Source organism: Schistocerca gregaria, chromosome 1 (genome assembly GCF_023897955.1).
Source record: "Schistocerca gregaria isolate iqSchGreg1 chromosome 1, iqSchGreg1.2, whole genome shotgun sequence".
Taxonomy (NCBI): Eukaryota; Metazoa; Arthropoda; class Insecta; order Orthoptera; family Acrididae; genus Schistocerca; species Schistocerca gregaria.
Window position 1 is genome coordinate 545,020,069 of NC_064920.1, and position 27,440 is coordinate 545,047,508.

General features: G+C 44.2%; 1 protein-coding gene across 1 annotated transcript in view; it reads right to left on the reverse strand.

Annotated features, from left to right (window-relative positions):
• Nucleotides 1-27,440, reverse strand: part of LOC126355867 (CAD protein) — a 526,936-nt gene that overhangs the window by 405,256 nt on the left and 94,240 nt on the right. Inside the window, exons 2-6 of the mRNA XM_050006369.1 lie at nt 21,705-21,843; nt 21,286-21,565; nt 20,854-21,167; nt 15,999-16,184; nt 15,484-15,862 (exon numbers count right to left, since the gene is read on the reverse strand). Of these exons, the coding sequence (XP_049862326.1) occupies nt 15,484-15,862; nt 15,999-16,184; nt 20,854-21,167; nt 21,286-21,565; nt 21,705-21,843 (1,298 nt within the window). The remainder of the gene's footprint in view (nt 1-15,483; nt 15,863-15,998; nt 16,185-20,853; nt 21,168-21,285; nt 21,566-21,704; nt 21,844-27,440) is intronic.

A 27,440-nucleotide genomic window follows, 5' to 3' on the forward strand; every position in this document is an offset into this window, starting at 1 on the left:
CCGCCATTGCGACGGAAACTCACCCTCGACCCAAATGCGGTTGTAAAGATCAAGGAGGCATCGCTGGCAGTCCACTGAAAGGTGTTTCAGCATCTGAGAGTGGATGGCATCTGACCCAGGAGCGGTATCAGGACAAGCGGCGAGGGCACTTCGAAATTCCCACTCACTGAATGGAACATTGTACAATTCAGGATGGTGAGTGCGAAAAGAAAGACTCCGACGTTCTATGCGCTCCTTAATGGAGTGGAAGCCCAAGGGGTAGTTAGCAGAAGCGGAAGTCATAGCAAAGTGCTCTGCCAAGCGGTTTGCAATGATGTCGGAGTCAGTACAAACTGCTCCATTCAGTGAGAGCGCAGGGACACTGACAGGGGTCCGATAGCCATAGAAGGGGCGAATCTTGGCCCAGACCTGCGATGGTGTGACATGGAGGCCAATGATGGACACATACCGCTCCCAGCACTCCTGCTTGCGTTGGCGGATAATGCAGCAGGCTCGCGCACGCAGCCGTTTGAAGGCGATAAGGTGTTCGATTGAGGGATGTCGCTTGTGACGCTGGAGCGCCCACCGGCAAGCTTTAATCGCTTCAGCAATCTCAGGCGACCACCAAGGCACAGTCCGCCACCAAAGGGACCCAGAAGAACGGGGAATGGCAGATTCGGTGGCAGTAACGATGCCGGTGGTGATCGATTGAACCACTGCATCAATGGCATCGTCAGAGGGAGGCTCAATAGTGGCAGTGGAGGAGAACAAGTCCCAGTCAGCCTGATTCATAGCCCATCTGCTAGGGCGCCCAGAAGACTGACGCTGTGGCAATGACAGAAAGATCGGAAAGTGGTCACTACCACACAGGTCGTCATGCACTCTCCATTGGACAGACAGTAAGAGGCTAGGTCTACAGATGGAAAGGTCAATGGCTGAGTATGTGCCATGCGCCACACTGAAGTGTGAAGGCACCATCATTTAAGATCGAGAGATCGAGCTGCGCCAATAAATGCTCAACGATGGCGCCTCGACCTGTTGCCACTGACCCACCCCACAGATGGTTATGAGCGTTAAAGTCGCCCAGTAACAGGAAAGGTGGAGGCAATTGAGCTATCAGAGTAGCCAGGACATGCTGCGCGACATCACCATCCGGTGGAAGGTAAAGACTGCAGACGGTAACAGCCTGCGGCATCCACACCCGAACAGCAACAGCCTCTAAAGGTGTGTGGAGAGGTACAGACTCGCTGTGAAGAGAGTTCAGAACATAGATGCAGACGCCACCAGACACCCTTTCATAAGCTGCCCGGTTCTTATAATAACCGATAGCCACGGAGGGCGGGGGTTCGCATTGCCGGAAACCAAGTTTCCTGCAGAGAGATGCAGAGGAAAGGGTGAAGGCTGATAAGTTGGCAGAGCTCAGCTAGATGGTGGAAGAAACCGCTGCAGTTCCACTGGAGGATGGTGTTGTCCATGGCTGAGAAAGGCTTGACGGGACTGGGAAGGGAGATTACGCCACTGGGTCACCTGCTGCCTCCGATTTAGCACCTGTGATAGTTCTTTCCATGGCGTCTGATGGACTGGCGAGATCGAGGTCCTCAGCGGACGCCAGGATCTCCACCGCATCCTCAGACGCACAGCTGGAAGGTTGCGGTGGGATGGCTGCCACCGCGAGTTCCTTGGGCTGAAAGCTCTTCTTGGGTTTCTCACACCGTTCCTTGGGTCGCACAGGCTGGGAGGGCTTCACCGATTCAGTCTCTGGGACAGAGGAGGATCGTGAAGCCCTACGACCAGCTGATTGCGGGCACTTACGCCATTGTCGGTCGTCAGGCTTCTCGCTGGCGGAAACCTGGGAAGGGAGGGACCCAAGGGACCCCTTGCGAGCGTGAGAAGCCGAAGAAGTTGGACACTTCTCCGGCTTAGAAGTGGGGACGGATGTCCCCGATGGGTGGGATGGTGTTGCTCCTGAGGTAGGTGGCGCAGGAGCAACCCGGTGGGTAGAGCCCCCCCACTGACGAGGGGGCAGCAGGAGTTTTACTACTCGTCGATCCTGCCACAATTGGAGAAACAGACGGGGCTAGCACATGTGTTATAGCAGCAGCCTAGGAAGATGTCATTCTCACAGGATGGAGTCAGTCATATTTCCTCTTGGCCTCAGTATAGGTTAGTCGGTCCAGGGTCTTGTATTCCATGATTTTACGCTCTTTCTGGAAAATTCAGCAGTCTGGCGAGCAAGGTGACTGGTGCTCCCCGCAGTTGACACAGATGGGAGGCGGGGCACATGGAGTATTGGGATGTGACGGGCGTCCGCAATCTCGACATATGAGGCCGGAAGTGCAGCGAGAAGACATGGCCGAACTTCCAGCACTTAAAGCACCGCATCGGGGGAGGGATATAGGGTTTAACGTCACATCGGTAGACCATCACCTTGACTTTTTCCGGTAATGTATCCCCTTCGAAGGCCAAGATGAAGGCACCGGTAGCAATCTGATTTTCCTTCGGACCCCGATGAACGCGCCGGACGAAATTTACACCTTGGTGCTCTAAATTGGCGCTCAGCTCTTCATCAGACTGCAAAAGAAGATCCCTATGGTAAATAGCTCCCTGGACCATATTTAAACTCTTATGGGGTGTGATCGTAACGGCAACATCCCCCAACTTGTCACAAGCGAGTAACCGTCGTGACTGGGCAGTGGATGCCGTTTGTATCAGGACTGACCCAGAGCGCATTTTTGACAAGCCCTCCACCTCCCCAAACTTGTCCTCTAAATGCTCGACGAAGAACTGAGGCTTTGTGGAGAGAAAAGACTCCCCATCAACCCTCGTACAAACTAAGAAGCGGGGCCTATAACTGCTACTGCCATCCTGAGACTTACGTTCCTCCCACCTTGTGGCCAAGGAGGGGAACGTTTTCGGATCGTACTTCTGAGCATTAAACTGAGCCCGAGAACGCTTAGAGACTGCTGGCGGCTGGCCACCAGCGAGAGACGACGTACCACGCTTCATTGCGGGTCATCCGCCCTGATGCCATCTACTCCGATACTCTGACCAAGGGCCCTCCCCACAGGCGCCACCCAGCCACGGCAAGAGCCACCTGGCAGGATGGCCGTTGCCGGGAGTCCCGATAGCCCAGGAGGATAGGCATCAACTCCTTGGCATACGTGGGGAGTTAATGGCGCAGGCATCAGTAGAGCGATCCCTGTGTTGTCAGGGGGCTACAACCAACAGGGTACATGGCGGCCCCACCACAACGCACTGGCTACCAAGCTGGATGTTAGGTAACATGTGGTCCATGGTCGCCATCGGTGCAGAAAGAGGCACTGCACAGTGCAAGGTGTTATCTGCACGCAGATAAAGAGTCATGCCCAAGAGATGGAGAGCGGACAGGACTGCAGTTCAACTGTGTATAAGCTGGCGAAAGGTCTGATCACGAGATGGACACAATGCACCAAGTAAGGCGCCCTTCCCCAATCGGCTCGCTCTTCGGAAAATTTTGAGAGATGGAGGTCAAACCCAACAGGGGACCATCATATAAGGCCAAAAAGTTTGAGACTCCTTTTAGTCGCCTCTTACGACAGGCAGGAATACCGTGGGCCTATTCTAACCCCCAAACCCACAGGGGGCCCCAGGAAAGGTAATACAATCATTAAATCCATATATAGTTCCTTACAAGAGCAGATTATTTAATGGAATGCATAATCCAGGAGCAATAACAAAGTGCTGGAGAATGGCACAAGTAATTATCATAAAAAAGGGAGAAGATTAAATTTTTGTACTGGCCTATCTGCCTAATAAATGCACTTGGCAAGATTTTCGATTGATTGACTGATTAATTGAGGGGAGTTATGGGACCAAATGGTGAGGTCGTCAGTCCCGCACTCCCGAAGTGAGTCACAGAAGAAAGAGGGGCTGCTAAAAGTGGACGGATCCATTCGGGGGGGGGGGGGGGGGGGGGGTCAAATTATAAAATAATGAACATTAAACACACATAGTAAAGGCATAAAAAGTCAGACCAAATCTAAAAACTGGAAAAAAACAGGGTCATGGGGTCACAGACCAAGGAGACTGTAGAAGGAGTCCTGACTGCAACCAACCTACCCCTGCTTCACAGCTAAAGTAGTACCTTACATCTGGAAATAAAAACCACTTTAATGCAGGAAACTGAGGACCAGTTCAACCATCCGTGGATCGTCTGTTAAACTTTACACAAAGAGACAAAAGAAGGCAACATTCGACCAATATGAGAGGGGTTGTCAGTGTGCATTCACAACCACATGGTGGGGGTGGGTTATTAGGCAGGCAGGAATGGGTGAGCCGAGTATGACCAATGTGTAAACTGCATAAAAAGTGAACTCCTCTTGAGAGGAGCAGAAGGAAGAGGGCCAAACTGCAGTAGACTCATTCACTGTGCGGAGTTTATTACTAAGAGCAGTAGCACTCTGGATGGCATTCCACTTTTGCACAAAAAGAGATTTGATGTAGGCCACATATCCACAACTGGAATCATGAAAGAAAATGGGGGTAAGTATCTGCTTCTCTAGCCGACCTGTCAGCGAGTTTATTCTCTGGGATGCCCACATGACTTGGGACCCACAGAACAGGCAGCATACTCAATGGCAGAGAGAAGGTCATGGATAACAGAGACCAAAGGGTGATGAGAGTAGCATCAGTCGATGGCCTGCAGGCTGCTCATAGAGTCTGAACAAATTGAGAAACTGAGAAACAAAATGGAGGACCCTGCGAATGACTAGAAGCTATGCTGCGAACACACTACATGATCCTGGTAATAAATGGTGTTCGTATCCAGAAGGAGATGTGAAAGTGTATCCCACCTTACCGACTGTCTTACAACCATCAGTGTGAAAGATGGTGGCACCCTGGAACTCTGCAAGGATGGCACATACAAGATGCCAGAAAACCACAAGAGAGACAGAGGCCTTAGGATCCTGGAGCAGATTGGTCCTAATCCGTGATCCAGGCACCATCCAAGGGGTGGGAGGGGGCGAGGGGGGGGTTATGGGAGGAAAGACATGGGGGTGCAGTCCAGTGAGTGGAGATGGAGATCCCAACTGAGGGAAGTGAAACGCATGCCAGCCAGCAATCCCACCAGTGAGTGGGTGTTAGGAGGGAGAGATGACTCATGGTCAAAGAGCACAGGGTACACAGGATGGTCAGTGAATTGGCAAACTGCAATTGCGTAAGAAACAGAGTTGGCTGCATCGGATGTGTAGAGGGGGACTCCCCCCTTCTGTGAGGAGACTATCAACAGGACTAGTGTGAAAGGCACGAATAGCCAGACACACCCACCAATGATGGGCAGATTCAAGGAGTTTCAAAGAGGAAGGAGCTGCTGAGCCATAAACCTGAGTACCATAATCTAGTCTGGACAGGACCAGAGCATAGTAAAAATGGATAAGACTGGAACGGTCTGCACCAAAAGATGTGTGGCCCAGGAGGCAGAAAGCATTAAGCTTCCACATTCATGGAGTCTTTAGGGGCAGCCATGCCAGCTTGTTATCAAAAAGAAGGGCCAGGAAATGGGAATTTAAAGGGGACCAAGGAAGCTCCAGTCACGGAGGGTAAACAAAATGTGATGGTGCCAAGCCATGTCATTCACCTTATTTAGATAAAGAAAACCGTGAGAAGGTGCTGGCAGTGAGTAAAAACCTGTCATATGGCTGATTACAATCTGAGTAAATGATCAGTTAGAGATTGCCCTGCCCACAAGCCACATTGACACGGGGACAAAAAGCCCCAAGATATGAGTACCCAACATAATCTGAAGCTGACCATCCTTTTGAGCAACTTACAAACTACATTCATCAGGCTAATTGAGGGTAGCTGCCTAGAGACATTGGGTTTTCCTGGGCTTAAGGATGAGGATAACTACACTGTCTCACCAATGTGATGGAAAAGCACCCGTGAGCCAAATGTGGTTGAAGACCCTGAGGAGCTGTTGCCTCTGGGAAATGTGCAAGTGTTGGATCATTTGGTTGTGTATGGAATCTGGGCCTGGGGCTGCATCTCGTGAAGAACTAACAGCCTGTACCAATTCCCATTCAGTGAAGAATGCATTATAAGACTCAGCATGGTGTGGCATGAAATGGAGGGAAGTCTGTTCAACTCTGTGTTTCTGCTGGAGAAAGGTGGTAGGGTAGGGAGAGGACAACAATGCTGTCGCAATATCGCAAGGTTTTCTTCGAGGACCAATGGATCAGTGCACAGAGCACCTTGGAGGTTCAGATCCTGCATTGTGGACTGTTGCTGGCAGCCCAGAAGGCTACAGAGCTTGGTCCAACCTGCGATAAAGAGGCATATGTCCCAGCATTCCTTTTTATTCTGCTTAATAAGGTAATTAGCCTTAGCACAGAAATGATTAAAAGTGAGGAGGTTGTTCTGTGATGGGTGTCTCTTAAATCACTACAGCGACTGCGACATCCTTGGTTCACTACGGTACTGGTCGACGACGAGGGGGGCATGTGGATAGGGGGACAACAGTGCCAGCAGCATGAAAAATAATGGCAGAGATGCCTTGCATGACTACATCAATAGAATTCAAGTGGGAGGCGTCAAAGTTCACAGCAGACATCTATAAAGGCCAACTGGCCATGCGGAATGCCCAGCATAGGGGCCTGTCTGGCTGGCAGCAGCAGGGGAACGGTAGAACCACCAGGAAGTGGGCACTGTCAAAAGGACATCATGGGATGACCCATGTTGGGAAGCCACAAGGGCACGGGAGGAGATGGTAGCAGAGAAGGTGCCATGAACGGCACTGAAGTTGGTAAGGGAACCATCATTGAGGAGAAACAAATCGAGGTCTGTCATAAGTTGGTCATTTATTATACCTGTACCTGTTGAAGTGACACTTCTCCAAAGGCATTGAAGTCCCCAAGGAGGAGAAATGGGGGTGGGAATTGCATGATTAAGGCAGACAGAGCAGCGTAAGGAAGTGGCCTACCTGGAGGGAGGCAGACATTGCAAACGGTGGCTGCCAGAGTCATTTGCACTCAAACCACTATTGCTTCCAAAATGGTACTTATGGGGATCCATGTCACTAATGATATTGGAGTGAACCAAAGTTCAGACCCCCAAATGCTACTCCAGGGACAGCACAGTTCTAACCAAATGCCCTATAACCACGAAATGTTGGGGAGTGGACGTCACAGAAATGCATTTCTTGAAGAACAAGACAGAATGCAAATTAGGAGGGGACAAGACATTGCCTTTCCAGAAGGTGACGATAATATCTGCTGTAATTCCACTGGATGATCATGTGGCAAGAGTCCAAAGTAGATATGAAGGAGCCGAGAAGGAGCTCAGGTCACGCTGTCAGTAGTCATCACTGACAAGGATGGGGTGACATCCATACATAAGATGTTAGACTCAGGTTGTGAGGGGGGAGATGGGACCTTCGGAGGGCACCAGGTGTGCCTGATCTTGGGGTTTATGTTTCTTCTTCTTCTTCTTCTTCTTCTTCTGCACCTCCTCCTCCTCTTTTTGAGGTGGAGGGGGGCAGGGAACAGGGGGAGTACAGGCTTCTGCAAGATCTGGAACTTAAAGAGAGTGGGCAACATGCTGCACCTCATGGCCGATTAGTGTGAGAGTCTTCTGGCCTGAGAGACGCCAGAAAGAGGGGTCCTGGGAGGGAGCCCAATCACTCACAGATGCTGAAGAGGCGAGAGGCGAGAGAGAGTAAGGACGAGGGGGGGAGGGGGAGGAGGAGGAGGAGGAGGAGGAGGAGGAAATGAAGTAACAGAGGCAAATGAAGATAGTGACACTGGATCGAGTCTCTCACACTTTTGGTGAGCCTCAGCGTAAGACAGGCGAACCAGGGACTTGTATTCTTGGATCTGTTTTTCTCTCTTGTAAGCTGGGCAATCCGGTGAGCAAAGGGAGTGGCAGTCAACACAATTGACACACACAGGTGGCAGAACACAGGAGCTTCCCTCATGGAGTGGGTGGCCACAGTCAACACACAAAGGGTCTGCTGTACAATGGGAAAACATATACCCACAATGCAAGCACCGAAAGCACCGCACAGGTGGAGGGATGTAGGGCTTCACAGCACATCTGTAGCACATAACCTTGACCTTCTGTGGGAGGGCAACCCCCTCAAAAGCTGGAATGAGGGCACCAGTATTGGTGTGGTTGTCTTTCTGACCTTCCTGCAGACATTGAACAAAATGAATGCCACACCACTCCACATTAGCCCCGAGTTCATCAGTTTGTAGGATGAAAAATTTCTCCCTAGACCATATTCAGAGCCTGATGAGGAGTAATAAACACCAGGACATTGCCAAGATGATCACAGGCACAAAGAGCTGCAGATTTGGTGGCAGAAGAAGATTTGATTAACAGGGAGCCTCACCGCATCTTACTAAGAGACTTCACTTCATCAAACTTTTCCTCTATATTTTCCATGAAAAACAATGGCTTTGTGGAGGTGAATGTGTCACCATCCATCCAAATACCAATGAGGTAGTGGGGAAAGGGTCTCATCCCAAGATAGCGAGCCTGGTTCTCCTCCCATGGTGTAGCCAGGGAAGGGAAGGCTGCCAGGTCATGAAGCAGCATTCAATGATCCTTCACCATTCGAAGAGACGGCCATTTGAGAAATGCCAGATTTTTGCAGCTTTATGTGCCAAGCATCTGCCCTGAAACCACCCACTCTGACCAAGGGCTCTTCCTGTGGGCACCACCCAGCCACAGCAAGGGCCATCTGGAGTTCCAATACCCCAAGAAGATAAGCAACCACTTCTTGGCATACATGGGCAGGGAACAACTCAGGTATCAGTAGTGTGATCTGTATGTTGTCAGGGGACCCAGCCATATGGGTACGTAACAGCCCCATCACATGGACTAACTAAACATGCTGGTGACCTATCAGCGTGGAAGGGGGGCTACAGTTGGGAAGGGAGAGAGGAATCCACACTGTAGATGTTAGGGAGGGAGTTCTTCCCCATATGGCTGACATTAAACAGAAATTTTGAAATGGAAGTCAAACCCCAAGTGGGGACCTAAACACCAAAATGGATGAAAGAACAGGCAAAAGAAACAAAACTGCAATCGATACAGGAAGCATGGTGGGTAGCCAGGTTGACATAAATCAGAACACGGAGAATGTGGAAGGAGTGATGATAGGAAGGGAGGTCAAGGAGAAGTAAATGCAGCCAGGAAAGGAAGAATTGGCTACAATAGCTTGGGACCCGATGTACGCCACACGAACTCACAAAAGAATCATGAGCCCCCTGGTGAGAAGTTTTTTTAAAGTGCTATAATGGATTAAAATGCCAGAGGATTCTAACTGGATTAAATAATACCTACTATGGACTCAGGAAAAATAAATGTACTGAGGATGCTGTTAATGAGATGACACATTTAGGAAATGCTGCTGACAGAACATGCATACGGTCATGGGCAGTTGTTCGACTTTCCCAGTAGTGTTACTCATGGTGCAAAAATCCTCTTTGCTGATGACAGCAATATTATAGTCACTGAGAAAACAAGAGAACTCCTTGCTGAGAAAGCAAATGAAACTCTCCAGGAAGTTTATGATTGGTCAGCAAGCAATAATGTAACATTGAACATAAGGAAACCTAATGCCATGAATTTCAGTTTCAAGAGGAAAAGTGACAATATTAAATTAAATGTAGATGGCACCTCTATAGACACTGTAGCTGTAACTAATGCAAAATTTCTAGGAATGAATACTGATTCTCAGTTGAAGTGGTGTAAACACTCAAAGGTACTTGCGAACAAAATGTCATCAGCATGTTATGCCCTTACAATCCTATCATCAGTGTGTAACATGCAGTGTCTTTTAGTTACATATTATTCACATGTACACTCAATTCTTAGCTATGGCATTCTTTTTTGGGGAACAAATGCACAAAATATGAACACAATTTTCAAACTCCAGAAAAGATCCATAAAAATAATAACCAAAAATACTAGACAAGCTCATTGTAAAGATCTGTTCACAACATTAGGGATATTAAGTGCTCCACATGAATACATTTACCAGTTGGTTGTACACATCGAAAATAACATTGGTAATTACTGCACTATTAGCTCTGTCCGTGACCATGCAACTTACATTTACCAAGAAAAAATAAACATAAAACTCGAAACAATTTTATACCAAGGAATAAAACTGTAGAATAAATTACCAAAAGAGATTAAAGGAATTGTAAAAATACACTACAGCTAAAAAGAACCTGTTATGCAAAAACTTTTATACATTGAAGGATTACTTAGCTAAAACAGAGTAGGGGTATGATAAAAAATGTTATACAAATAAATAACAACAATAATTATTATAAAATATCCAACATTCCACATTACACTTTCACTTTATGTTTTTTCCCCTTCCTTCCCCCCCCCCCCCTTCCTTTTTTCCCTTCTAGAAATACTTACCCCAAGCTATGCATAGCACAATACTAATACCTCTTTCTCTTTCTGAGCTCAACATCTCACTCATTATGGAGGGATGCTGACTCAGTTTTTTAGGATAGCAATGGGAAGAGTGTGTGTGTGTGTGTGTGTGTGTGTGTGTGTGTGTGTGTGTGTGTGTGTGTTTGTTCATCTCAGACTACAGTAAATAGAAATAGTGAAGCTCCAGACAGAAGTGTACTAATTAACTGTTCTCTGAAGGCCAGTGACACTAACAATCACACAAAATCTTAGTATTGGTAGCAATCAGTATTAGTACTAACTGCTGAAGAAAAATCTAGCTGCTGATAATACTAATAGGGGCTCTTATAATAGTAATATTTTAGTAGTATTAGAAATATTGTCATCATGCTGTTGTAAGAGAATTGATAGTAGTAAATATTAAGATAACATCAGAATTAATCAAGGCAATATGGAGTAACAGATATCTCAGACTTTTTCACCCCCCCCCCCCCCCCCCCATTTTCTCCAGCTCGTAGAGGCCTTCAGTGTACTCTGGACTTAACAGTGAAATTTCCAATGCACTCTCAAGTTGACGTCCTTTGTCATAGATGCCCTTTATTTTTAATTTGACCATAGGTTGTTTTGACTTATCTACATGATGTGTGTGTCCTTCCAACAGTTGCTCCTTTCTCAATTTCTTACCTTTTTTCCCCCTTTAACCATCTCGCCTTGGCGTTCTTGCGCTTCCTATTTATGAGGATTGGAACTTCAATAGTGGCAACTATTTATTTACAGCTCATACAAAATAGATACGTATTTCAAAGTTTTACTGACCTTCGGTTATACACAATGCTTGTGACTACTTTGGTCACCAGCAATATGGAAATCTTAGGATACTCTTAGCAGTGCCAGTTGTGTTGACAATTCAGGCGGCATGGTCTATTGCCCGACGAATTTGTAGCAGTTCTGAACCGAATGCAGTGAAGTGCTTCCTTCAGTTTAGAAATTGTTACGAGAGCTCAAGTCAGGAGAGTGCAGTAGGTGGTATAGCACTTAGCAGCCCTATAAGTCAAAGCTTGTACTGTATGTGCCTGAGCTTTGTCCTGCAAAATGATGGTCATATCCTGCAGAAAGTGTCATCACTTCTGTCTCTAAGCTGGTCATAGTTTGTGTACCAAAAATGAAGAGCATAGAGACAAAAGTGATGACACTTTCTGCAGGACCTGACCATCACTTTGCGGGACAATGCTCAAGCACGTACAGTGCAAACTGTTACTGATTTGTGAGACTCATGGGGCTGCTAAGTTCTAAATCACCTACTGCTCTCCCCCGATGTAAGCCTTCGCGAGTTCAACTTGATTTCCAAACTGAAGGAAACACTTCACAGCATTCACTTTAGAACTGCTACAAATTTGTCGGGCAATAGACCGCACCACTCGAACTGTCAACATAACTGGCACTGCTAAGAGTATCCTAGGACTTCCACATCGCTGGCAACTAGTTATACACAATGCTGGTGACTACTTTGAAGGTCAGTAAAACTTTGAAATGGGTATCCATTTTGTATGAGCTGTAAATAAATAATTGCCACTATTAAAGTTCCAACCCACATTTCATTCCCTACTGTATTCCTGTACTACCTTTAACATACTTTTAGATGTGTCTCATTGATCAATTTAAGTATTTCTTGAGTTAGCCAAGGTTTCTTCACACTTAGCTGACTTGTACCTATGTCTGTCCAACTTTTGTGATTGCCATTTCAAAGAGATGTCCAGTCCTCTTCAACTGAAATGCCTATTGTGGTTTCCATTATCACAGTACTTAGAGCCTCAGAGAACTTCTAATGCATTTCATCATACTTCAGCATACCATTTATTTGCACACTGATTCTCCTGGATGAGGCTCTTGACTTTCAGCGTACTTTTTGTAATTGCTAAATTGTGATCTGAGTCTGTATCTGCTCCTGGGTATATCTTACAATCCAGTATCCAATTCAGAAATTTGTGAATGAGCATGAGGCATCTTAGCTGGAGTCTTACCACATCTCCAGGCCTTTTCCAAACATACCACTTCCTCTTGTGATTTTTGGACAGAGTATTCGCTATTACTAGCTTAAATTTATTGCAGACCTCAATTAGTATGTCTTCCATCTCATTAAGTCTTCCTTGTATTCCTTCCCCTACTACTGTGTTCCAATTCCCCATGTAGCACAAAAGTCAGACTACATATATGAGGTCCCTCCACCCACTAATTCTAGAATTTTAATAGTGGCAATTATTTATTTACAGCTCATACAAAATGGATACCCATTTCAAAGTGTATATATATATTAAAAACAAAGATTATAAGACTTACCAAGCGGGGAAAGTGCCGGCAGACAGGCACAATGAACAAAACACACAAACACACACACAGAATTACTAGCTTTCGCAACCGATGGTTGCTTCTTCAGGAAAGAGGGAAGGAGAGGGAAAGACGAAAGGATGTCGGTTTTAAGGGAGAGGGTAAGGAGTCATTCCAATCCCGGGAGCTGAAAGACTTCCCTTAAGGGGAAAAAAGGACAGGTGTACACACGCAACACACACGCAACACACACGCAACACACACGCAACACACACGCAACACACACGCAACACACACGCAACACACACGCAACACACACGCAACACACACGCAACACACACGCAACACACACGCAACACACACGCAACACACACGCAACACACACGCAACACACACGCAACACACACGCAACACACACGCAACACACACGCAACACACACGCAACACACACGCAACACACACGCAACACACACGCAACACACACGCAACACACACGCAACACACACGCAACACACACGCAACACACACGCAACACACACGCAACACACACGCAACACACGCAACACACACGCAACACACGCGAGGCGGAAGTACAGAGGCAAAGAAGTTGTTGAAAGACAGGTGAGGTATGAGCGGAGGCAACTTGAAATTACCGGAGGTTGAGGCCTGGCGGATATCGAGAAGAGAGGATATACTGAAGGGCGAGTTCCCATCTCCGGAGTTCGGATAGGTTGGTGTTGGTGGGAAGTATCCAGATAACTCTGACGGTGTAACACTGTGCCAAGATGTGCTGGCCATGCACCAAGGCATGTTTAGCCACAGGGTGATCCTCATTACCAACAAACACTGTCTGCCTGTGTCCATTCATGCGAATGGACAGTTTGTTGCTGGTCATTCCCACATAGAAAGCGTCACAGTGTAGGCAGGTCAGTTGGTAAATCACGTGGGTGCTTTCACACGTGGCTCTCCCTTTGATCGTGTACACCTTCCGGGTTACAGTACTGGAGTAGGTGGTGGCGGGAGGGTGCATAGGACTGGTTTTACACCGGGGGCGGTTGGAAGGGTAGGAGCCAGAAGGTAGGGAAGGTGGTTTGGGGATTTCATAGGGATGAACCAAGAGGTTACGAAGGTTAGGTGGACGGCAGAAAGACACTCTTGGTGGAGTGGGGGAGGATTTCATGAATGATGGATCTCATTTCGGGGCAGGATTTTAGGAAGTCTTATCCCTGCTGGAGAGCCACATTCAGAGTCTGATCCAGTCCCGGGAAGTATCCTGTCACAAGTGGGGCAATGTTGGGGTTCATCTGTCAGAGGTTCTGGGTTTGAAGGGATGAGGAAGTGGCTCTGGTTGTCTGCTTATGTACCAAGTCGGGAGGGTAGTTGCGGGATGCGAAAGCTGTTTTCAGGTTGTTGGTGTAATGGTCTAAGGATTCAGGACTGGAGCAGATACGTTTGCCACGAAGGCCTAGGCTGTAGGGAAGGGACCGTTTGATGTGGAATGGGTGGCAGCTGTCATAATGGAGGTACTGTTGCTTGTTGGTGGGTTTGATGTGGACGGATGTGTGAAGCTGGACAGATGGACGTCAACGTCAAGGAAAGTGGCTTGGGATTTGGAGTAGGACCAAGTGAATCTGATGGAACCAAAGGAGTTGAGGTTGGAGAGGAAATTCTGGAGTTGTTCTTCACTGTGAGTCCACATCATGAAGATGTCATCAATAAATCTGTACCAAACTTTGGGTTGGCAGACTTGGGTAACCAAGAAGGCTTCCTCTAAGCGACCCATAAATAGGTTGGCATACGAGGGGGCCATCCTGGTACCCATGGCTGTTCCCTTTAATTGTTGGTATGTCTGGCCTTCAAAAGTGAAGTAGTTGTGGGTCAGGATGAAGCTGGCTGAGGTGATGAGGAAAGAGGTTTTAGGTAGGGTGTCAGGTGATCGGCATGAAAGGAAGTGCTCCATTGCAGCGAGGCCCTGGACGTGCGGGATATTTGTGTATAGGGAAGTGGCATCAATGGTTACAAGGATGGTTTCCACGGGTAACAGACTAGGTATGGATTCCAGGCGTTCGAGAAAGTGGTTGGTGTCTTTGATGAAGGATGGGAAACTGCATGTAATGGGTTGAAGGTGTTGATCTACATAGGCAGAGATACGTTCTGTGGGGGCTTGGTAACCAGCTACAATGGGGCGGCCAGGATGTTTGGGTTTGTGAATTTTAGGAAGTAGGTAGAAGGTAGGAGTGCGAGGTGTCGGTGGGGTCAGGAGTTTGATGGAGTCAGGTGAAAGGTTTTGTAGGGGGGCCTAAGGTTCTGAGGTTTCCTTGAAGCTACACACACACACACACACACACACACACACACACACACACACACACACACACACACACACACACACACCCTCTTACACACACACCCCCTCTTACATTGTTTCACTTAGTCTCATTGCTTATTTCATACAGTTACCTTACATTACCTTTAAATTTCGACTACTTGTCATCACAGTAAAATGATCTAAACTCTTTATATGTCTCTCTTCATCCATTTCATTACAGAATTCCTGAATTGAACTTCATGTCTCACATGACTCTGATAATAGAGCTCACTGATGAATACCATTTCTGATCTCCTAGCCTACAGTTTATTCTCACACAACCTGGCTTTATCATTTCAGTTACAGCTATTCACACATACTAAACAAATAATTCTTGTCTATCACCATTTTTTGTCATTTACAGTAACAAACATCACTTATCTGGAAACATATCTTACCTGTTCCACATATTCTGGTGTTAATGGTAAGAAGTAAACCTTATCTGCCAGACCTTTCGATGTCTGCACTGTAGCAATGTTAGGATTTATTAGTACAGTCTGTATGCCTTCTTCTTTAAGTGCTTTTATTGCCTGTGAGCCTGAATAATCAAATTCACCGGCTTGTCCAATAGACAAACCACCTGATCCAAGAATAAGCACTTTTCTAGGGTGCAATTCAGATGGTGAAGTTGTAATATGACGCCGTAGCTGCTGAGACAGAATGCCTTTTAAATCTGGTGCACCACCATCTTTACAAATCTTCACAGCTTCTAGAAAAGCATCAAAAAGGCACTCCAAATCTTGTGGTCCTGGGCTGTGCTCAGGGTGGAATTGTACACTGAAAATATGCAACATTTGATAAAACAATGTTTTGATTTGAAAAATATTGTCATGTGCTGAAAGGATGTAAGATAAAAATTATCAATTTGTGGCAGCATTTTAAAAAAATGTTATCCAGTGTTTTTGTTGCATACCTAAAGAATGGGAGTGATTCATGAATTAGACCTTCATTTGTATTATCATTTGTATTTGTGAACAGTGGAAGCCATCCCTCTGCAAGATTTTCCACATTTATTGCAAATCCATGATTCTGTGAAGTCATAAAGCATAAACCTGTTCCATGATGCGTGCACGGCTGGTTGTGACCCCTGTTCCCATACCTGAAAATGGAATTTTTTTTTTTTACAGTGATAATTTACAGAATGCTTGTTTACATGTAACTTTTTGCAAATTGAAATATTACAATGAAACACTTTTATCAAACAGTGACATAGCATACAAATTCATTGATTCTTTTAAACAACAATTTTCACAACACTGATTTCTGCACTTCTTCAAACTATAGTCTATGTAAAGTTCGTTAACGACGCAGACAATAACCTTTATTCAGGCCATACTTATGTCTCCACTCCCCACAGCACATTATGGTGTAGGGCAGAGGGTACTTCGTATAATCGTCTACTACTGTCACTTTCCCCCTTCTGTATCACAGTCTTGAATGGTCCACAGGAAGGATGATTGTTGATAAACCTAAACGAGAGCACAAATCTCTGTAATTCTATCTTCATTGCCTTTTACAAGATAACTGGAAGAGGGAGTAATATACTGATTGACTCTTCTAGGAATGTATCTCCTTGGAATTTTAAAAGTAAATAAATCACACTGTGATGCAGCGTGCCTCTCTTGCAGTGTCTGACACTGGAATTGGCTGAGGATCTCTCTGACACTTTCCTTTTATGAAATAAATGCACTGCTCTTCTTTCAGTGTTGTCTATTTCCTCTACCAGTCCTGGTATGGATCCCAGACAAGCAATATTTAGCTACTTCTCTTACGATATTTTTGTAAGTTACCCCTTTTTGCAGATCAATTACACTTTCCAAGGTTCGTCCAATGAAACTCAATGCAACATCTGTCTTACCTGTGATTAGATTTACATAGTTGTTCCACTTACAATCACTCTATATGCATACTCTAAGCTAGTTTATGTTTGTGACTGCAGCCAGTGATGTTTCTGTGATTGACTATTTATGTGCAAAATGTAACATCTGATTACAATGAGGGTCAACTGCCAATCCCCGCACTAAGCATTGATCCTCTGCATGTCTTCCTGCATTTTGCCACAATTTTATAGCATTGCAAATTCCATGGATATAACAGCATCATCCACGGAAAGCTTCATGCAATTTCTGACATCCATTGTGTCATTTCTATACAGTGTTGTAGGGGCTGCCCTCTGTCAAGCTGGAAACCCCTACTAATCCATCACATTGCAGACTGAGGACCTGTGAAGTGTCACTAGATGCAATAAAGTAACATTCAAAGTTTCTCCATTTATTACTGAGAATACATATCATTGCTTCTTCTCCCATGGTGACTGGTGCCTATGTAATGCAGAGGATGAACCACTGAACTCAGTAGTGGACTTGTGGCTGCCAAAGACACTACATCAGCTTTTAGTGGAGGTTTATGACACCCTGATGCACTGGTTCTGATGCCCGCTAGCAAGCTAGGCATGTGCTGGTCAGTAGCTTGGCTTGGAGATATCAGTGCCTACGCCATTTTGCGGAATACTCAATCCCTCCCAGATTACTGCTCCTGTTTTCCTCTCAAATGGAGTGCAATGTCATATGCAATGTAGTTGCACTGAACAATGAACCTGGCACAACAGTATGGTAGGCCTCCAGACCCGTGCGACACTGGAGTTATGTCTGTAGACCCCCTGATTATCCTTAAGGGTTGACTGCTGTGCTAATGTCAGTACTGATGGATTCTCAAGCATGGCTTCTGAATGCTGATCATCTCTTAGGACAGCAAGAGCAAGACCAACACTAGAACAATCTCTCTCAGATTATTTTACCATACCATAACCAAGAACAGAGTACAAACAACAAGAATGCAATCAATCCAACTGATTGAGTGCCAAAAGTTAGTGGTGATGGTGTATTTAGGTCACGGAGGAGAGGCTCTGCTTTACGTTGTCATTTATAATGAGTGAATTGAGTTTGCTCTTCCATAGTAATGAGTGGTCTTCAGTTTCACTACATATTCGTAACAGATTTGTTACAGGGCCTTTACTGTTTAGTCAAATTCCTGCTTGACATTGTTGCATCCTATCTAGTGTCGCTCATGTTATGTTATGGGAGTAATGAATGTGATTCATTCTGCACTGTTGTGACCATTTTCTGTTGGGTTGCTTACAGTCTCTTAAGAGTGTTGAGATGGCTGTCTTCCTGACCCAGTAATGGTGTTGAAATGTCTAAGCTTCTCAGCTGGTGATATATCTGCATGACTGAGTAATTCCAGCTCTTCAAACTTAGAAAAAGTTTTGCTCTAACGTTTCATTACTAATTTTGTCACGTAACAGTATATTATGAAAATTAATGTCCCTGTAACACTGCCTTGGAGTATTTGGGTCTTAAGATTTCTCTCCATTAAGAACGATATGCTGAGTTCTGTTTGCCAGGGACTCTTCAACCCCAGCATATATCCAGTTTATACACTCTACCGTTGTATTTTGTTCATTAGCTGGCAGTGTGGAACTGTATTAAATGCCTTCTGAAAGTCAAACAGTATCAATGTGTGCTATGGAACCTACTGGTTTCCAAAACTCATGGGCAGAGTCATGATTTGAAGAAGGAACTACATTATGATCACTCTCAGTTAAATAACTTGCAAGTAAGATGTTTAGTATTTCAGTATCCACTTGGATGCCATTACTGTCTCCGAGTGTCTACACGGCTGGCTATGATCTATTTTTTGATACAACATTAGGTGAGAACTTCAATAATTTGTCAGATCAGTTGATAGAATCTTACTTTCAAAATTACTGAATGATTCACTCATGGTTTCTCCTTGTGTTTCATTTGTCTTTGTCCAGATTTTGTCTGTCTGTGATGCTTTTGCCACTTAAATCAGCGATGAAGCTCTCTTTGCTATCAGAACAGTTTTCTAACACTGCTGTTTAATGAGGGCAGGTGTTTTATACTATTCACAACTATGCACAGCATATAGATATCTAAGGAATATTGCACAATATTGTTGAACTTTGCCCATTAATGCTCAACATTTTCAGTTCTGGAAATGCATTTTCCATGTCGACCACTGAAGTAATCCGAATGTGTTTTGTTGCTCCTAGCAAGCAGAAGTAAGTTCCTCTTTATTTTCATTCCCGTTTGCAACCATATTTAGTGATGCTGTAACAGCCTTACAATAACAGACCCCTGTTCTAGAGCCACTGAGTCCACAAGTTTAGGTCTGCTGGCAACCAGGAGAACTGATGATACTATTATGAGTCTGATTAATGTTCAAGGTAAGTTTTGGATAATGTATTTAGTACAAATTCACATGATTCCTTATCACTGCTGCCTGCTTGAATCAGTTTGTAGTTTTTCTAAGCTGGAATCTCCCCCTAATATTACATAACCACAAACTGTTTATGTGCAGTCTTGTCCAAATATTAGCTCAAATATTCCACCACTACTGCTCATGAGCTGTGTGGGGGGTCAACGACAAAAGCACTATTATCACGTTTGAGCCACCTACATATTTGGAATCTATTCTAACCTCACTGGATGTTATAATATTATTTACAGCTACAAACACACCTCCACCACCAGCATTCAACCTGACTTTAAGCCTTCCACTTGGCTCCAAACCAGAGTACTGCATTTGGTTCTGGAGCTGCAGCTGCAAAACTTCTGCTCTGCCTCCACTTCACTCAGGAGGCTAGCCATCTTCAATGAAGGAGCCAGCTGCCTGGATGAACTAAGGATGGCCTCAGAACCCAGGCAGAGCCATCATTTGTGCCAATGTGAACAAGTGCATTTAGTCACTGCCAGCAGGGTTCTCCTCTATGTACCTGATGTGAAACCTTGGCAATCAGAGACAATGGATAGTAGCATTTCTTCACAATTTGCCTGTTATTTACATGTGGTCTCCATCACATTCCTTGCATTGGTACTCTGAATGACCAAGAATTCCATCTGATGTGCTTGTCCAGACCTCATCTGGCTGGTGTGGGAGAATCTGAGGGTGTTGTGACATCAGGGATACCACATGACACTTAGGCTCCAGAGATGCCAGCCCATGCCAGCATTCTGAAGCCTATCTACAGAGGCCAACACAGCTTCCAACTCTTTCTGGACAGTGGCAAATCCCCTACATCCATACTTAGCAACCTGTTCTTATCTGTACTTGATCAATGGATGCCTATACCACAGAGAACATAAAACTTACCCAGGTAGCCACTAGATGCAGTCTAAGTACTGTTGCTACATTTCTTCTGATGATCACTACACTATAAAGATAAATCTTGCAACAAAAATGCTCAAAAAACACAGAAGTGCTAGTATGTATTAACTGACACTAGTCAACATAGTTAAATAGACATGTACTATTCACTTCTTCACATAAGAACTTTAGAACAACTAATCACTTGCTCACTCATTCACTTACATTTGGAGGAGGAAGGGGAGTGTAGCAGCTGAATGTCTCATACTCTTCCCCTTCTTGGCTACACTATTATTAATACGCATCTCTGTAGAGTTGAAAAAATTATTCATACAACTAAAATAGCCTTTTAACAATAAATAATATTTCACATTATTGTTTCATTACAAATGGTCTACCATCTGTCATTCTCAGCAAATTTTTCAGTGAAGTGTCATCTTTATGGAAAGTAGCAAGACATAATCCAGTCAAACAAGATCAACTCGCATTATATTTGTTTAAAACCTAACGTTCTCAATAAGTATACTACTGCCGCTCAAACAGAATGCACATCACTAGACTAATATTTGATTATGATGTTCAAAAATATTAAAACTTACTTCATTTTGTATGCTTTGCATCCTGCAGCGAGTGATAACAGCTGGTGGCCCAAGCAAATACCAAAGATTGGCTTTATTTTATCCTGCTTCATTATCTTCTGTATGTTTTCTATGGTTTCTTTGCACATTTCTGGATCTCCTGGTCCATTGCTTAGGAAAAGACCATCATATTTCTCAACATCTAGTGGATGGTTCCATGGAACTAAATCCACCCTTACTCCTCTCTTTAACAGACACCTCAATTGGTTGTATTTTAAACCACAATCCACAGCACATATTGTCACTGGCGCAGAAGCACTGAAGGTCATTACTTTCTGTAAAAGACAAACACTGCTGCCAATTAAGAATAATAATACATATACAGTATGCTACATGTGCAAGGCATTTGATTTACTGACAACAATGATGTAACACACAAATAGTTCACAGTACCTCAATAGAAACCTCATTCACAAGGTTTCTTTTATTGGGATCCTCAAACACAGCTGAAGGAACAGAGGATGGTGGCACTCCCATCACAATCTTTCCTAAAAGTGATCCTTTTTCTCTAATCTTTTTGGTCAATTCTCTTGTATCAATGCCACAAATGCCAGGCACTCCATGCTCATGCATCCACTGTGATAGTGTCCTAACTTGACGCCAATGGCTGGGGGTTTCACAGAGCTCTCCAACAACCAATCCTGTTGCCCATATACGTCTTGACTCAAACCACCTGCAGACATGAGAATGTGAGGGCAGGTAACATGGAGACTTAACTGATACATTATCTTTGTAGGTATATAAAAATACTTAAAATTTCTAAAATACAAGTAACTGCAATCTCTATTGTTACAGTTTTATCTCTCACTTACTGGGGAAGATCAAATTCATCTTTACTCTCATCTGTTACTCCATAGTTGCCAATCAAAGGATATGTAAGAACCAGGATTTGTGCATGGTATGATGGATCTGTAAGGGATTCCTGGTATCCAACCATTCCAGTCTGAAAAACTAAGAAGACAATTTAAAACTATAATTAGTGAGGTTTCATAATAACAAGTAATAAATTCAAAGTAAGTTTAGATTTTTCCACTTATGGAAGAAAGATACATTAGTGTATAATTTTTATAATCATTTCTTGTTTAAAAGCATAAAAAATAGTAACTTAAGAGAATAATTCTGCTTTATCACTGCTGAGCCAAATTGTTTTCTTAAACTGTTAAATTACAGCTGTGGCCTTTCTTCCATTATCTATGGATGATATTAAAATACAGAAGTGGATCTAAACTAACTACTACTAACTAATTACTACTAAAGTAACTAAAAAGACAGGGAAATGTCCAGAATTTTATTAACTTCTTAAATGAGTGTTACAACAGAAACTGAACAACTCAGTATTACTTTGACTTTGAGTTGATAGTTGGTCAATTAGGGAGGGGGAGGGCAAACAGCAAGGTCATCAGTCTCCTATCCTAAGGTGGCAGAAATCATGATGGGAACAATACAAACAGCACAGCCCAGTCAAGAAGAAAGGAAAATAGGCAAACAAAGATGGAAAATAATAAATTTTATATAACCAGTTATGCTGCTATGGATATTATTTTTATTTTTGAACTATATGCATATTCCAGCTTTACATCCTTCATCAGGTTATGTTTTCAAGTCCTGACTTCCATGCAATATTGTAGATTCTGTTGCTGTCTATTTGTTTACTGGCTATATTGTTTCGGTGTTACTTTTGTAGTAATCAGTTGCATGTTTCGGTATGTTCTGATGCTTCATTAATAATGGTCAGAAATAAACTTAATAACCAGCTGACACCATTTCATAACAGTAATTACGTCAGGTGATCAGCAGTATCATCTGAAATAGCTGCTGTCACGAAATTTCATCTGGATATTAAGTTTATTTCTGACCTTTATGAATGAAATGTCGAACATGCTGGAACACACAACTGATTACTACAAAAGTAACACCGAAACAATATAATTAGTAAACAAATAGACAGGAACAGAATTAATGATACTGCATAAAAGTGAGGACTTTAAAACAACCTGATGATTGCTACATAGCTGAAATATAACTATAGTCCAATAAAAACAATACCCATAGCAGTGTAATTGGTTCTATAAAATTTATTATGTCATTCGTAGATGTATTATGCAGTAGGCCCAGAAGATTACAAAGAGGTAACAGGAATGTCAGGGCAGCAGGAAGAGGAAAGAACAGGAGAGGATGGAGGGAATCGAGGAGAACAGTGTGCCCCAGAAATGCTTAGCACAGTAGGGCAGCAGCAATGCCATTGGCTCATCCCAGTTCCCACACCATATCATGATCAAGAGAACCAACCTGATGTAGAGGCAGGACCAAAGCCCCCATAACAAACACCGATGTTAACTGCAAGACTTCTGGAAGATCCAGAACTGAAAGGCAGCAGGTACCTTGGGGCATACAGACCAAGTTCCATGGCCAAGTTGTGGTAGCAAGCCTCTGCCCTGAGAGATGGCAAGGAAGAGGGGTCCTGAGAGTGAATCCTCACCACTGGTGGGTGTGGAAGAAAAGGGACACTTCATCTCGAGAGGGGGAGCAGCACCCTGAGTGGAGGGCTTGGGAACTGCAGGGCAGGGGGGAAAGCAAGTAACAGAGGAAAAGGTAGAAGTTACTGATACAGAGTGAAGTCTGCTATATTTCTGACAAGACAATCAAAAATCAAACAATGGAAAATCCAGGATGGAATGTAACAATATTATGAGAAACAGAGTTGCTACTCACCGTACAGTGGAGATGCTGAGTCGCCGATAGGGTGGGGGGAATTGAAACTTTTTGACTTTGGCAATCGTGTGTGTGTGTGTTTCTGTGTGTGTGTTTCTGTGTGTTTCTGTGTGTTTCTTTGTGTGTGTTTCTGTGTGTGTGTTTCTGTGTGTGTGTTTGTGTGTGTGTGTGTGTGTGTGTGTGTGTTTGTGTGTGTGTGTTTGTGTGTGTGTGTTTGTGTGTGTGTGTTTGTGTGTGTGTGTGTTTGTGTGTGTTTGTGTTTGTGTGTGTTTGTGTGTGTGTTTGTGTGTGTGTTTGTGTGTGTTTGTGTGTGTTTGTGTGTGTTTGTGTGTGTGTTTGTGTGTGTGTTTGTGTGTGTGTTTGTGTGTGTGTTTGTGTGTGTTTGTGTGTGTTTGTGTGTGTGTTTGTTTTTTGGTGACGAAGGCCAAAGGTCGAAAGCTTTAATATTTTGTTGTGCCTATCTGCGACTCAGAATCTCCACTATATGGTGAGTAGCAACTTGCGTCCTCATAAAATTGTTCACAAGACTCGGTGTAAGATTAACAATCCAGGTACTTATACTCCTGTATCTTCTTTTCCTTCTTATATGCCATGCAATCTGGTGAGCAGAGAGAGTGATGGTCATGACAACTAATACACTCAGGTGGCACAACACAGTGACTCCCCTAATGGAGTGGGTACCACATAGAGGGTCCACCATACATTGGGAAGAAATGTGCCCAAAACACATGTAAAGAAAGCACCTAAGAGGCAGCGGTGGTGGTGGTGGTGGTGGTGGTGGTGGTGGATATATATGGCTTCACATTATATCAGTAACACACAACCTTGCAACCTTCACCTTCTCTGGGAGGGTATCTTACTCAATAGCCACAATAAAGGTGCCGGTATCAGTGTCATTGTCCTTATCACCTTCCTGCACACACCAAATAAAATCAATGCCCGAACATTCCAGACTGGTCAGGATTTTCTCATCAGTTTGAAGTATGAGGTCCCTATGAAAATGGCTACCTTATCCATATTAAAAAAATGTTAAGTAGTAATGGACACCGGAAAATCGCCAAGGTGAGTACAAGCACAGAGGCCTGCAGATTGGGTGGCAGAAAAAATTTTGATAAGCAGTAAGCCCAGCCGCATCTTACTGATACGCTCCACTATACTTCACCGACCTTGCCTTCAATATTTTCCACAGAAAATAATGGCTCTAAGGCAGTGAACATGTCCCCACCTGTCCTAGCATAGACCAGGTAGTGTTTCACCCTAAGGCAGTGGGCTTGGCTCTTCTCTCAGGGTGTAGCCAGGGAAGAGTAGTCCACAGTATCATAAGAAGCAGCATTCAATGATCTATTACCAATTGAAGAGATGGTTATAGAAGAATGGCCAGTTCTGCTGTGATATCACCCAGTCCAACCAGGGGCTCTCCTCATTAGCACCACCTAGCCACAGTGAGGGCAATTGGCATGGCAGATGTTGCCAGAAAAAACTGATGCTCCAGAATGACAAGTAACCATTCCTAGGCATACATGGTGAGACAAAAGCTTAGATATCAGAAGTGCAATCCCTGTGTTGTCAAGGTGCTTAGCCAGATGGCTACATGTGCTGGTCACCTAGGAGGATGAAGGTGAGGAAGGAAGAGGGGAGAGGAATCTGTGCCATAAACACTAAGTAGGGAGTTCTTCCCCAGATGGCTCACAGAGGGAAAATTTGGAAGTGGAGGTCAAACCCCAAAGGGGGACAAAAACAACAAAAAGGATGGATGAGGAAGAAAAAGGGTACAAAATTTCAACATGCAGAGGAAGGAAGAGCGAGGACGGGGAGGGGGAGGTGGGGCACAGGGAAGAAAATGCAGCCTGGAAAGAAAAAATTATATGCAATAGTTCAGGGTCCATGTGTCACACATGGAGACATGAAAGAACTTTGAGTCCCCTGGGGGCTGTAGCTGAAAAGAACTGGGAACCATAATGACCAATCTCATACAGCAGTGATACACCTGACTAATTACATGCATGCAACATCAAACAAAGCTGTTCACTTCAAATGCATAGCTCCTAAAGAAATTGTAAAAATCATAGAATTACTTAAAAGCTCCCACCCTGTGGGTATGATGGTGTATCAATTGTCATCTTTAAATCACATGTAGATTTAATCTCTCACTGTGCAATATGTGCAACCAATCAATGAGAACTGGTGTACTTCCCGTACCAGTGAAGAATGTGGTAGTGATGCCAATCCACAAAATTATACAGAGGCATGTAGTATCTATCTATAAACCGATCACTATCTGCTGCCAGTGTTGATGCATTTGAGGGAATTTGTGTAGTAGGGCTTATAGCAACACTAAACAAAATAGTTCACTGACACATTCTAAGTTCTGCTTTCGTAAGTGGTTCTTTACCGAAAGAGATATATTTGGCTTAATGGACAAAATTCTGAGTGAGCTAACTTTCAGAAGGTATCCAATGGGGATCTTCTGTGGCCTTGCTAAGGACAACTGTACAGATCGTATCATTAATTAAAAAGATTCTACACTATGGCATAGAAGATGAACCACTGGCTTAGCTAGAATCTTTCATACTCAACAAGCAGAATTAAATTAAGGCTGGGTAATGTAAAGTACAGAGTGGCAGTTTTCAACAAGATAATTCACTGTGTCATAAGACCAGGAGTGTGATGGATTGGTTCAGGAAATGCAGTGTCAAGTTCCAATTGGTGTACTGCCCCCCCCCCCCCCCCCCCAACCCCCAACTCGCAAGAACTGAACCCTACTGAACACATCTGGGATGTGATTGAACATGGCATCAGAGCTCATCAACCCCCTTCCTTGGAATTTATGGGACATAGATGACATGTATACAAATGTCATGTCAACTCCCTCCGGCGACCTGCCAAGTCCTTGCTTCCAAGCCGCAACACATCACCACTGTTGCCCGTGCTGAAGGAGGGTATACTGGCTATTAGGTAGGTGGTCATAATGTCCTGGTTGATCAGTGTACATATTCCCTGATGATGCAGATAGTCAGAAGAGGACAGTCATGCTCCTATTATCTACCAGGTGGTGAGCCAAGCATCTCTAGAGACCACAGGTAACATACCTATTATCTTATGCAAAGTACAATCGAAAACAAGCCCAGCTGTATCCTGCAGCCAACTAGTATTTGGGGCTGTGTTTAGCCAGACTCAACTAGTTCACTCCAAGTGGGTTTTCCTAGGCTAGGTGCTGATTCTGAAGCATTCTTTCAATCAGGATTCTCACTTTAGCTCCCCCCTCCCCCCTTTATGTTGTCACTGTGTTTCACATCTGCCTTCATAACCCCTGGAGCTGCCAGATGTGGACTTCGTGTTTGAAGTCTCCTTACTGAAGAAAATGTGATCTGTCATAGTGATAGACTTGTGGACTTTTGAATTTATTAATGTTTCACTTTCAAATGGCTACACAATGGACTTTAGACAGTTTTGCTCCCTGCAGGATTGACTTTTATAAGGTCTGTGTTTAATGAAATTAGATGCAGTGACACACTGACCAGCTTTCAGCCACCAGAAGTGTTATTGTTCTGTTTCAAGAATGTACTTACATTTTGTCTCAATCCACATTCAAGTATATGTAATTTTGATCTCTGACAAACTTGCTCAATCATTGCTACCTGCACATTTTTTGTGCCATCATCAGTGGATATATCATGTTTTTTATCAAAACTTTACATGATAAGTCCCTTCTACAATTCCTAGAAGCCTGCAATAACACTTGTTGAATATCATGTACAATGCAATCACCCTGCACTGAAGCTCATCTTCCATCAGGCCTCTACCTGTGTTTCATCATGCCATGAAGGGAGGAGTAT